The sequence below is a fragment of the Branchiostoma belcheri genome, unplaced genomic scaffold (genome assembly GCF_001625305.1).
Source record: "Branchiostoma belcheri isolate BF01 breed outbred unplaced genomic scaffold, Haploidv18h27 scaffold6, whole genome shotgun sequence".
NCBI classification, from domain to species: domain Eukaryota; kingdom Metazoa; phylum Chordata; class Leptocardii; order Amphioxiformes; family Branchiostomatidae; genus Branchiostoma; species Branchiostoma belcheri.
Window position 1 is genome coordinate 5,377,800 of NW_017804242.1, and position 12,069 is coordinate 5,389,868.

General features: G+C 41.3%; 1 protein-coding gene across 1 annotated transcript in view; it reads right to left on the minus strand.

Moving 5' to 3' along the window:
- Positions 1–4,215: 4,215 nt before the first annotated feature.
- The window catches only part of LOC109482679 (lipase maturation factor 1-like), an 8,800-nt gene continuing 946 nt past the window's right edge, over positions 4,216–12,069 (minus strand). The window contains exons 2-12 of the mRNA XM_019785505.1: positions 11,368–11,560; positions 10,983–11,102; positions 10,611–10,621; positions 9,929–10,077; positions 9,597–9,662; positions 8,389–8,556; positions 7,458–7,641; positions 6,257–6,410; positions 5,597–5,780; positions 5,071–5,183; positions 4,216–4,394 (exon numbers count right to left, since the gene is read on the minus strand). Of these exons, the coding sequence (XP_019641064.1) occupies positions 4,217–4,394; positions 5,071–5,183; positions 5,597–5,780; positions 6,257–6,410; positions 7,458–7,641; positions 8,389–8,556; positions 9,597–9,662; positions 9,929–10,077; positions 10,611–10,621; positions 10,983–11,102; positions 11,368–11,560 (1,520 nt within the window). The 3' untranslated portion in view covers position 4,216. The remainder of the gene's footprint in view (positions 4,395–5,070; positions 5,184–5,596; positions 5,781–6,256; positions 6,411–7,457; positions 7,642–8,388; positions 8,557–9,596; positions 9,663–9,928; positions 10,078–10,610; positions 10,622–10,982; positions 11,103–11,367; positions 11,561–12,069) is intronic.

Here is a 12,069-nt window from a genome sequence, read left to right on the forward strand (position 1 = left end):
CTGATCTTCAATACTGTCCATATCCCCTTATAGGAAAGCCTGGTGGAGGCTAGTTTAAACATCTACGTAACGCCTTTTTACTTAGACTTTACATTTTCATTTATACTAGTGAACCATATATACTATGCTACTTATTGTTACCTACTAGTATTTGCCATACAATGTACCCTGTACAATTGTCGTGCAATAAAGTTCTTCTGTATAGCATCAAACTGTGATAGGTACATGTACATAACAACAAGAATAGCCTCAATAATTTTATACGATTGGCGCACGTTCCAAAATCACATTATACGTATAATGTGCGGAATTGTTTTTGAAAGGTTGTGAATATTTTCTAGTGACAAAAAAGACAATATGCGGTACCATCATAGGTACTAGAATAGAGGTGAGTGAAAAGTTCATTAGTTGCTATGGGCCTCTCGTGTTTTGCCCACAATGTGTAAATAAAAACTACCCCCTCAAGCCTCATTATACAACAGGTTGGTCTGAACTATTGACCTATTTGTATACGCAACTGTCCGTTGACCTACATATGACGTGTACCGTATACGTGCATGATGAAATCCTGTATGTAACGTTATATCATACAAAATGATACATGACATCAGCATGTCTTTGATGGGTGATACTATTGAAAAGGTACAGAATGATACAGAGTAGAATTTTTCTTTGGTTCCGCGTTTCGGCAAAGAAATATAAAAAAAACACGTGTGTACAAACTTTTGACCTATTAGTATACGCAATTGTCCGTTGACCTACATATGACGTGTACCGTACACGTGCATGATGAAATCCCGTACGTATATCATACAAAATTATACATAATATCAGCATTTCTTCGATGGGTGGTACTATTGAAAAGGTACAGAATGATACAGTGTAGAATTTCTTTGGTTCCGCGTTTCGGCACAGGAATATTAAAAAAAAAAACGTGTGTACAAACTTACCTGTGACGTGTTTAAATACCCTTCCTACTTGAGTAAACAGTACTAGGGTCCACATAATTGTTTCCGAACGATTTTTTTCTAGTTTTACTGTTTTCCATGGACGGTCGACTAACATCAAAAAACAAGACATTACACATGACACTATATAATGACAGGTGTCATTGGAGATTTAATATTTTGCGGCCGGCCGTCATAAACAGTGCGGTCATAATCGGCGTACGATTTTGATATGTGTCGGGGAATTTCCAAGCAGGCTGTGACAGACTCAACCGCCGACAAGATTGTCCGTAACAACACAGCTTAATTTTGCTGCACGACTAGTACTGTCCAAAGAATTCCTTCAGTTTGACATTGTAGGACGTATATGTACGAGTACGTGTCCTATCGTTCGTTTCCACTAGTTTTCGTTGGTGTAATAGTGTATAACAGTGGGGGGTTTATAGGCGCTACCAACTGACCGAGCCGATTGGTCTAGACCTTTTAGCCGATTCGGTAGGAGCGTCGGATTGTAAGCTGGTGCCCGGGGGTCGTGGGTTCGATCCTAGCCCCGGGCCAGGGGTTTTTATCTGTTTCTACTCCCATAATGCTTACAATAGTCTCTCTAACAACGGCCGTAGCATATACTAGTACACGTACATGTATGTTGGCTTTCACAAGCATAGTAAACAATAATGTGTGCCTCCATACCTGATAATAATGTGCGTCTTCAAAACACCCTCAAGGGAAAAGTTGTTACTGGGACGAAACGCGGTGTACACTCTCCAAGGACCAAGCTTGCAAGGTACTTAGTACATGCTGGATTTGCGCGGCAAAAAATGTCGTCTGCAAATATTGTGACTAATCGGTAGACCAGTAACAGGAAGCGTAGGTTGATATTTGCTTTATATTAGGTCGTTGATTGGCTGACGGTGACGTTATAGGTAACTAGATGTATCGTGTGCATGCGTATTGTGGTCTTTATATTTGATTTCCTCGTGGCCTGTGTGTGAGTTTGTTTCCATTACGTCACTATCAGGAAGGCCTGCAAACCGTAGGTAAATTGCATAAAGTCGGTCATAGGTCGGACAACACCAATGATGTAACGCCTTTCATTTGATTTGGATTTGCATGGGACAACAAGTGGTTTCGACAGCAAGTCGGCATGCAGCCAGTTTTCTTTCATAACAACGCTCGTAATAAGTTGACTATTCAAACTTCTACAATTTATCCCAATTTTACTAAACTTACAAAGAAAACAATATTCTTCTTTTAACTTCCCAAACCCACTAATTTTGGAAAAAGGTCTTCCATGGTTTAAAAAAGAGAAGTCAAACCCCTCAGACATAGTTATAGACATAGCTATAACTTAAGACAACTACCTTTCAACATGTAGATTTTAGTTATTCTATACATGTGTACTCTGTTTCATTGTTCTTTTATGCTTGTAATTTGTAATTAGGCCCCATGCACGAATTTGCAATAACTTCTCTTATTGGTCGTACCACTTGATTGATTCCATGTCATGGAATTTTCCACCCAGAACAGGGCATGTCTGTCACCTACAACGCCCACAAACTGACGTCAACTAGTTAGTGATGCTTGACTGACTATGTTTTGAACTGTTGTTTGTATGGTTGTTGACCCATCCAAATGACCGTATCCGACCCACGTGTAAACTTGAAACCCTTTGATCTTACGTACACACGTCAAAGCAATGACGTTCTTGGTCAAATACAAATGTATTGACTGTTACATTTTGTCCCTGTCCGTCCCCTCTGCGTATACATACCAATCGGGCTTTTTAGGCAGGCTTATGATATGTATTTTGTACTGATGGTATATCACTTCTATTTGCATTCTGTTCTTTATACTTGTATGGACGTGGCACACGAGAAACGGGGAAAGTACGGACTTTAATTTGTCATGACGTCAGAGTATGTACACTGTCGTTCCATGTTTTTCCGCAAGGTGGACGGAGATGTTATACTAGTACATGTGCACGTTCAACATGACGCAATAACGGAACACAGATGATATGCGAGCTCGTTCTTGTATGGTCTTTAATGACACAAGGACTACAAATGTCAGATTTTTTGGGTCCAGTCCGAAATCCGATAGGAGATAGATTAAGTTTCTCTGTTTTAAAACTTTTATAATGTATTATAACCAAATCTATGATATTTCCATCTGATAAAAATGTACAAGTACACATGTATATAAAAGACACCCGACTGACCTAAAAAATAAAGCCACAATCATTATAGCTTCAACATGCTTTATTGCATTTGATTGAAAGTCATCACTACATACTGTAATATATAGATGGTAAGACTGAAAAAAATATATAGATTCCCACCTGGTACACGAGCAGAAAAACAGCAGCAATGCATGATAGGAAATGACCTGATAAATAAATTTGAGTAATAGAGTAGCTGCACTTTTCCCCCCAAGAAGTTACAAAGGTTATATCCCAATAAGTTGTATCCAAGTTTTTATATTAAAGTTGTTTATACACTCTCTACATGTATATCTGGGACTGCCTGACAAAAATGCTGTATGATACTTGTTATTGTGTACTTGTATGTACATGTACGTGTATTGTTAGTTTTTCTTTTCATTCTCCAGTAATGATACCAATGATGTAACAATGATGTTTTGGTGGTTGCCAGAATGTGTACCACGTAATCATGGTATGAAACATAAATAAATGTGAGTGAGTTACATGATATAAGAAATAGTCCATTCTATGATGTGATTCTATTAGGCATTTCTCTATGATCATACAAATTACAGCTCCAATGCATTCAGCCACTACACTTCCCAGAAGTCTGAAGTTTCTAAATTCTGGTCTGGGCCACAACGACTTAATTTTACGGATGACATCCTCTGAAGACCCCCAAACTAGTGCGCGCGGGCGAATAAAAAAATTCTGGCCAATAAAAATGCTGCTAAACCACAGGAATACAAAGCTGATATGGTAAATTTGAAGTAGTACATAGCGACTTTTACAACAAGCCAGCACATGCTGGCCTTTTGCGGAATTTATGAATCGGCACTGTACGTACAATGTATGTACCGAGATCCTAAGTCGTGGAGATTCGCAGCCTGGGTGCCGTCCTCCGTAGTTACCGCCACCGGCTCCCTATTATTGTCACTGGCTACATGGACTACGGAGGATGTCACCCAGGCAAGAGCCTCGGAGGACGTGATCTTTTCTTTTTTTGAGAACAGGCCAAAATCAATGCGTGCGTGAATGTCGTCCATAAAATTAAATCAGTGTGTTCTGTTCACTGTTTGATAGCAGGCATGTTCCAGCCATGCTGCTTGATGTACTGGTTGAGCGAGCCCAGAGACACAGGGGGCAGGTACTCTCCGATTCTTCGCCGTTTCCACCATTTTCCCTCCTTCGCTGCGGTGCTGCCAATCCTCGTGTAGGAATACTTGTAGTGTTCGGCTCGAATAAAACTGGAAAGTAGGGACAGACTGTCACAAATATAATTCAACCTACACGTACACTATATACATCAGGGCCCACCACCCTTCACTGAACCGCGACGGGGGCCGACATCGTCTACCAGATACCTCTGACCCAGTGTTGATGTCACACTTCAAAGAAGCCACGTGACAAGCTTCACTGGGTCAGTCTACTGAGGAAGACCAGAGTGACTGGTTGAAAGCTCTAGGTGAGAGAACTTTTTGTGTTGGATCTAAAGTTTTAACTCTAAACAATCATGTAACTACCAACATAGATGAACTTTCATGATAGTAACTTAAATATATGGTGTCTCATTACTTCTGGGACAGAAGTATTGTTTTGGGCGGCATTAATTTAGTGGGAGTTTGTATGTATTTTGTCCTCAGCAGCAAGGATTGGAAGTGAGTGGGCAGTGACTGGATTTCAGTTGATTGACAGGGTTGTGACCTGGAAATATTGCCCTGGGTGGTGGGATATGGCAAGTAAGTAATAATAAAGTGTTGACTAGTTCTGACAGTTCACTTTAGTGACGCTGAAGAAGAGTGGTTGTGAATTGGAATCCGTATTTTATCCAGTTCCAGAGTTTACATTGTCTGTTACTGAAACATACAACATTGTGCAAACAGAGGATCCTACACTAGTATAGAACTTGAACCAAACACCTACCGAGGAGGCTGTTTTCCATGGAATGGGTTGTGTGCTATTAACGACTCTGCTCCAGGGTCATTAACTAGGAGCTTTGCTGCCAGGTGGACTAGCCAGTTGTTGTAGTTGTAATTCTGTTGGAGGTAAAAATGGACAAGAAAACAACAATCCTGTCAACTTGGTGCAAGAGGATGGCTTGGTGGTGGTTTTATTTTGTGGTAGGACAGGGAAAAAAGGAGGATTTTGCATCATTGCAAGTTCACAGTATAAACAATTCTGTAGTACTATAAAATACATATTTGTTGGCTACTGGATACCTTTGACCCAGTGTTGACGTCACACTTCATAGAAGCATCGTGACAAGTCTCACTGGATTAGTCTTTTGAAGAAGACTAAAGTGACTGGTTAAAAGCTCTGGTGTTGGAACAAAAGTTATAAATCTAAACACATATTTTTGGCATTATGACTTTTTGGTAAGTAGAGGTCACTGTGAAAACCCTGAAAATAAAATCACTGCAAAAGTTTTTGCATGAAGAGTATTTCTGACCTGGAAAGCGGCAAACCACATGAGCCAGTCCAGCCTGTAGTGGTAGGGGGAGATCAGACACGGTCTTCTCGTCACGTTGCCTGGCTTGCACTTGAACTCGTACTCTTCCCATACTGCACTGGGGTCATTCGGGTTTATTGCGTACGTCCCTTGAAATATCACTTCTGTTCTCTCCTTAGTGATGCTGGAAATGCAATAAAAGATGCTTGATGTGTGACACATGTTTCAGAGAGTTTTAAGACAACTGAAGACATCACAAAGAACTAAAATAATCTACGTTTCTGTCAGATATTGTGTCCTTGGGAATGGCACTTAACACGACTTTCCTGACTCCACCCTGGTGTACCTGACTTTAGTTCTTCTTCTTTTTTTTTTTGGCAAGATTTTTATGGCTAGATGCCCTTCCTATTGCCAGCCCAAACCCTTGTAGGGCCCAAGATCCCTCTAACTGAGGGGGAAAATATGTGTTAAGTGCCTTTCCCATGTCTGGGTCCAACCCTGGGGATTGAACCTGGGTGCGAAGCAAAACTCCAGTCAGAATCTAAGGAAGGTGTCTGACAGACACCGAAATGTAAGTAAGGTAAGACACATATCTGGTTATGTAAAAGAAAATTCCAATATCCGACTACTTTTACCTATCCCAGAGCAGAGGGCACTTACCTTCCGAAGGCACCATATGTGTTGACCAATCGGAGGGGGTCAAAAGAAGTGTTCATGGCTTGTCGTGGTGACAGCAGGTTCTGTACCACGGGGAGGCTCAGGTAGACGAGGAGTCCCGCCAGCGACACGTGCACCACACGACGCACCAACTGACCTGGGCAGAAAGTTTAAAGTTTTATCTGTGTACAATGAATTAAAAACCTTGCAATTAGTATTGAATTCACAATTGGTTTTCTGAATTCAGAATTGGCCTACTCATGTTATATGCTTCCACTGGCTCGAAGGCATTCATGACTTGTATTACCGTTAGTTGGGTATTACAATGCTTGCTGAATTCCTCCACATATTGCCCATTCACCTGAGGCATGCTGTGTCACTTTCAGCTTGACCTCCCTATCAATCTACTGTCAAATGAACTCCCACCCACCATGCGACCAAAGCTTATCATATTACCACAGAAATACAACACACAGTAGTGGCCAAATATTGGACATAGAAAATCATGGCCCATTTCAGAATGTTACACCAAATCTTACAAGCCAGTTACCTACACCGACTCTTACTACACAAGATTCACTTGCTCCTGATTTTAATACTATTCTTACACCCATGGGAATTCATTACAACAAAAAAGGTACACTGCACCCATGGGAATTCGTTGCAAGAAAATGAACAGCACCTTTCAAAACTAATACTTTCATCAGGAACTTTTAAGAGCAATGCTTTTATTCCGGTATGTCATCTTACACGCACGCGTGAAGCTTTTATTATACTTCCGTAAAGTACAGTAATCTACCGGTATGTCATACATGTACCTGGGCCGCCGGTGTGCTCCAGTCTGTGTGATAACTAGCGGTATGGCCCGGGGTTCTATTTTTTTTATTTGGGCTTCCAAATGTTCCATAGAATAATTTGAACACTTCGGCCATCAGCGATCCAACTTGTGGACAGGCTGGTACCTTGGGGGATACGGAGTACACCGTGTAGTATTCTATATTCCCTTTTTTTTTTGTGTACTTTTATGTTCACGGTTTTCATGGTCATCTATGTACCATAAACTTATCATAACTGTTAATAATGATTTGCCGACTTTCTTTTTTCTTTACCTGCTCCCACTAGTTCCACAAACATGTCCATTTTTCTCAGACTGTGAACTTTCGCTAACGCAAACATAAGGCGAATTACATAATCAAATCTCTACCCCATGAAGGAGTTGGTGCCCTCCCACTGTTCTCCTCCTGTTGGATCTGTGCGACCTGCCATTTGGTCCCCCCTCTCCCGCCGGGGAACAGACAGGCCAGGTGGGCGTCATCAAAACTACAGATACTGGGCAGGATAGTCAGCCAGTTCAGGAAACTCAGGTTACCACTCAGGATCAGGACAACCTGGCAACAACAAATTGGATATTTCAGACTTCAGGGAAGTGTTTTGTCTTGTGTGAATGTATTCTGTATCTGTATCTGTATAGCCGGTATAACCGCCCTTTGGCATAACCAAGGACACACAAAGCTTCTTGGCATAACACATCAGCTTCTGTATCTGTATAGCCGGTATAACCGCCCTTTGGCATAACACACCAGTTTCTGTATCAGTATAGCCAGTATAACCGCCGCGTAACACACCAGCTTCTGTATGTGTATAGCCTTTATACATGTAACCGCCCTTCAGCGTAACACACCAGCTTCGCAGGCACGCCGCACGGCAGCAGGTGGCTATATTACACCGAATGACTTGTTACACCTAACCCTTGAACATCTATCTAAATCAAATTGGAAGTTGGAACTGTATTGTATGATCATGGGGAAACACCCGATTGAATCACATCATACGTCGATGAAGGTTAGACATCCAGGTAATAAGATATGCCATAAAGCAGTTACTCCGAGTGAGTGAAGCAACTGGATATGATTTTGGAAACAGTCAGACGTTTCAGGTAGTATCCACTACCTTTTGTCTGTGACACTAAGAGACCAGAGGAGAAATGCAGGTTTATAAGCATAATGTGCCAAAATAAAATCATTTATTTATGATGTCTGCTTTCTATCTTTTGAACTAAAAATGTCTGAGAACCAACAAAATGACTTAGTGTGGCCTAAACTACTGAACAACAAATTGTGGAAGATACCATTTACCTGGAACAGAATCTGGAGAAAACCACAGGTGAAACGGAAGGGCCGAGTCAGGAAGATGAACCAGGGTGCCACCAGCTCGATGAAGTGGTTGGACAGAGTCTCAAACTTGTGCATGGCCTCTGGTGTCTGGTGCAGGTAGTAGCTGAGAGGGTTGGGGACAGGCTGGGTCTGGGGACAACACAGTTTGTTTGTTTGTTTCGCATAAGGCCATGTTGATTTGATTATATGGATGACATCCTCCGGGAGCCCCAAAACTGATGCGCGCGTGCGAATAAAAAAAAAGTTTTGCAAAAAAAAAGTTCTTTTCATTACGAAATCTACGTGGTCATGAGGGTTGAGTCAAATGGCACAGAGTATGGTTTGGCAAATAATCTAGTCTTCAAGTTCATTTCTTTACAATTTCGTCTTTTTTCGTTTGATTTTGGCATTCTACGACATTGGTATAGTTTTTATTAATTTTTTTGGTAACTTATGGTATATTTTTGCTCATTTTGCAACTGGTTTGTACGATTTACAGTATGGTTGAAAACTTTTTTTTTTTTGGAAACGGCCGAAAATTCATGCGCGCGCGGATGTCATCCATATAATCAAATCAACATGGCCTAACCGGTAAACCGCCTTTAGGCGTAACACACCAGTTTTGTACATGTACGTACATGTACAAGCTGCGTAAGACCGGACTGTAAGGTTTGAACCACTCATACCGGGAAGGTCTCCTATTCTTTTCTATCAGTGTGGAGGGTTCTTTAACGTGCGTGGGGTGTGGCTCTCCTAAACATGGGACCTCCATTTAACGTCCTATCCGAGGGACGTCCCTAACCGAAGCTAGGTACTCATTTCTACCTGAGTGAAGTGAGGAAAGTCGTGTAAAGTGCCTTTCCCAAGGGCACAAGATAGGTGACACAGGCAGAAATCGAACCCGGGACATCTTGGGCCTGGCCCTAACATGCAGACATACTAGTGGTTTGCATTAATGAATTACATATAGAATGCATTACTCCTCCTACAATTGTGAAACTTAGTGTACGTGATTTATGTTTCACACATTCCTTCGAACCGGGCATAGCAGATCAAACCCGTCAATCAAGCGAAACCCAATCTAGATCTCCGCCCTCTCACTTTGGAACCCAAACATACAAACCTACATAGCATACCCAGAACAATACTTCCATCCTGGAATTAATTAGGTAGTAGAGATGACATCTAACCTGGTAGTGATAGTTCATACAGGTCAGGTCCCTCCAGCACTGGTCACCTCGGATTTTAATCAAGCCCTGAACAGAAGAAGAAAAAATTATTCAACTTACACCTAAAGAGCTTGATACTGAGATTATGATATCAACAATTCAAATTTTTCTCTTAATAAGTATACAGAGAGTTATAATCCGAAATTCGAACATTTTACTAGGTGGCAAAATGGAACAAAATAGATTTTGTGCTATTCACAGTCTCTTTTGTTTCATTTGGTTTCTTGTTTTGTTCCATTTCAAACCAATTTGTTGCATTTTGCACTTTCTGTACACCCCATTTTAGTACTTACGGCTCCAAGCATGATGCGGAAGATGAGCCATCGGTACCCCCAGATGACGACCAGGGATGGGGGGGTTCTCCTGGGCAGGGGGTGCAGAGTCAGGAGGGGGCAGAAGAAGATGGCTAGGAACCCTGTCTCAAGGAGCTGGGACTCCCAGCCTATATTACAAGAACAAGAAATCAGAGATTTCAAACTTTCTTGAAGTGTTTTGGAGTTTTGTGAGTTTATTGCAACTGTATTATATTGGTCATGGGGAAATACCCGATTCAATAATTTATTACATCATAGAATGGATTATTTCTCATACAAAAACTGACATAACATACTTCAGTATTTAGCCATGCTTTACTCAGGGCATACCAGGTTACAACCCTGTCAATCAACTGAAACCAATCTCCACCCACTCACCCACTCACTTCTAATCCTTGCTTCTGGGGATGAGATACATACAAACCCACGTAAACCTGCACCACCCAAAACAATACTTCTGTCCCAGAAAAGCGTGTAACTTTCTGCTGTAGGAAGAGTTTTATTTAGTTCCACCTATACAATTTTGTTGAAAGGTAATAGTTGTTCTATAATCCAAAACATACTACATATAACATTTTACAATAGCTTTTCTTGCCACCTTACTTATAGCCACCACCTTAGATGTTACACTAACCTGTAAACATATGAGAATATCACTTACCAAAGGAATACCTGAAATGAAGCAAAAAGAGAAAAGAATGAGAAATTGTTAGTTACCTGTGCATTGTTACAGAGTCTGTGTCTGAAAAGACAAGAGGAAGAATATAGGACAGTGTTGTGATGTATGTAAAGATGTTAAATGTTTAGTAGTATACAGCATATTCTTCATTAATATCTAAGGGTAAAGAGAATGAAAAAAATCTTTGTCATAGTACATTTATTTAGAAATGAAACGGCATTAGTTTTTGCTGACATTTTACTTGTATGGTGCACCCAAAAAATGTTTTGTGCACCCAATTTGTCCCAAAAATGAATTTCGAGCCCTGTTACTGTATCATCACAAATCTGAAGAGCATATCTGTACTGTACCTACCATCTCTGTCCTATGTTGACAATAGAGTGATAGAGCGCCCACAGTGCTGCCATCATCACCATGTTGGCACATCCTGTTACCATGACGATAAAGGATAGAGCCGCTCCCAAGTAGGCCAGCCTAAACGAAAAGATGAACATATTTCTTTCAAGTCACATTATTTGAAGCTATTGCTAAGAGAAATGAGAAGATCACAAAAGGTTGCAGCTGTTTAAAAAATACGACTTATCACTTATGATTGAAAAATTTTAAAAACAGTCTCTATGGGTATCTGGAGTAGTAGGTCCCTCTCCCAGTCCACCTACGGTCCACAGTAGACTGGGTACCAGGCTCCAGACATGGACTCACCTGTAGACTGGGTACCAGGCTCCAGACACGGACTCACCTGTCCAACCACAGATCCAGGTCCCTCTCCCAGTCCACCCACCACAGTAGACTGGGTACCAGGCTCCAGGTGCTCTGTGTGGGGTCAGCTGCGGCATGTTGCTGCACCCTCTGCAGGTACAGGTGGGCAGGCAGGAGGCCGTCTGTGCCCAGCAGCTGCTTGTTCTGATGCAAGGCCACCAGGAAGGCAACAACTACAGCCAGGAGGGACACAGGTTAAGTCTTGATGTCATTATGTTTACCAAAGGAAAACATATTGTTTTTGCTACGTTTCCTCTTCTTCTTCTTCTTCTTTCCTTCCAAACACTGGCCTCTGACCTGATTTGTTGAAGTCTCTCACCATGGAACAGGTGTTGGGTTACATAATGTTGCAATTTCATAGTAGGAGGGATTTATACTCCTGTCTGACCATATATATATATGAATGCATTTGAGTAAGAATGAACAGAGCAGACCATATCTGAAGGTAAACATTATGCATTTGCTTTGCAAATGTTAACGTTACCTTTCTAGTGTAGGTTATTTTTGCTATCCTGGTTACATCGTAATACACTCTAAATTCTGACCAACTCCCTATATCTAAGTGTCATTTCTCGTGCATACCTATTAGCCTCTACCAGGCTTGAGGAGGCGGCTAGAAAGAGTAGAAATCGGCCAAAATAGAGAGATAAGCATGCCAAGGGAGTTTGGCCGTTGAGAGAAC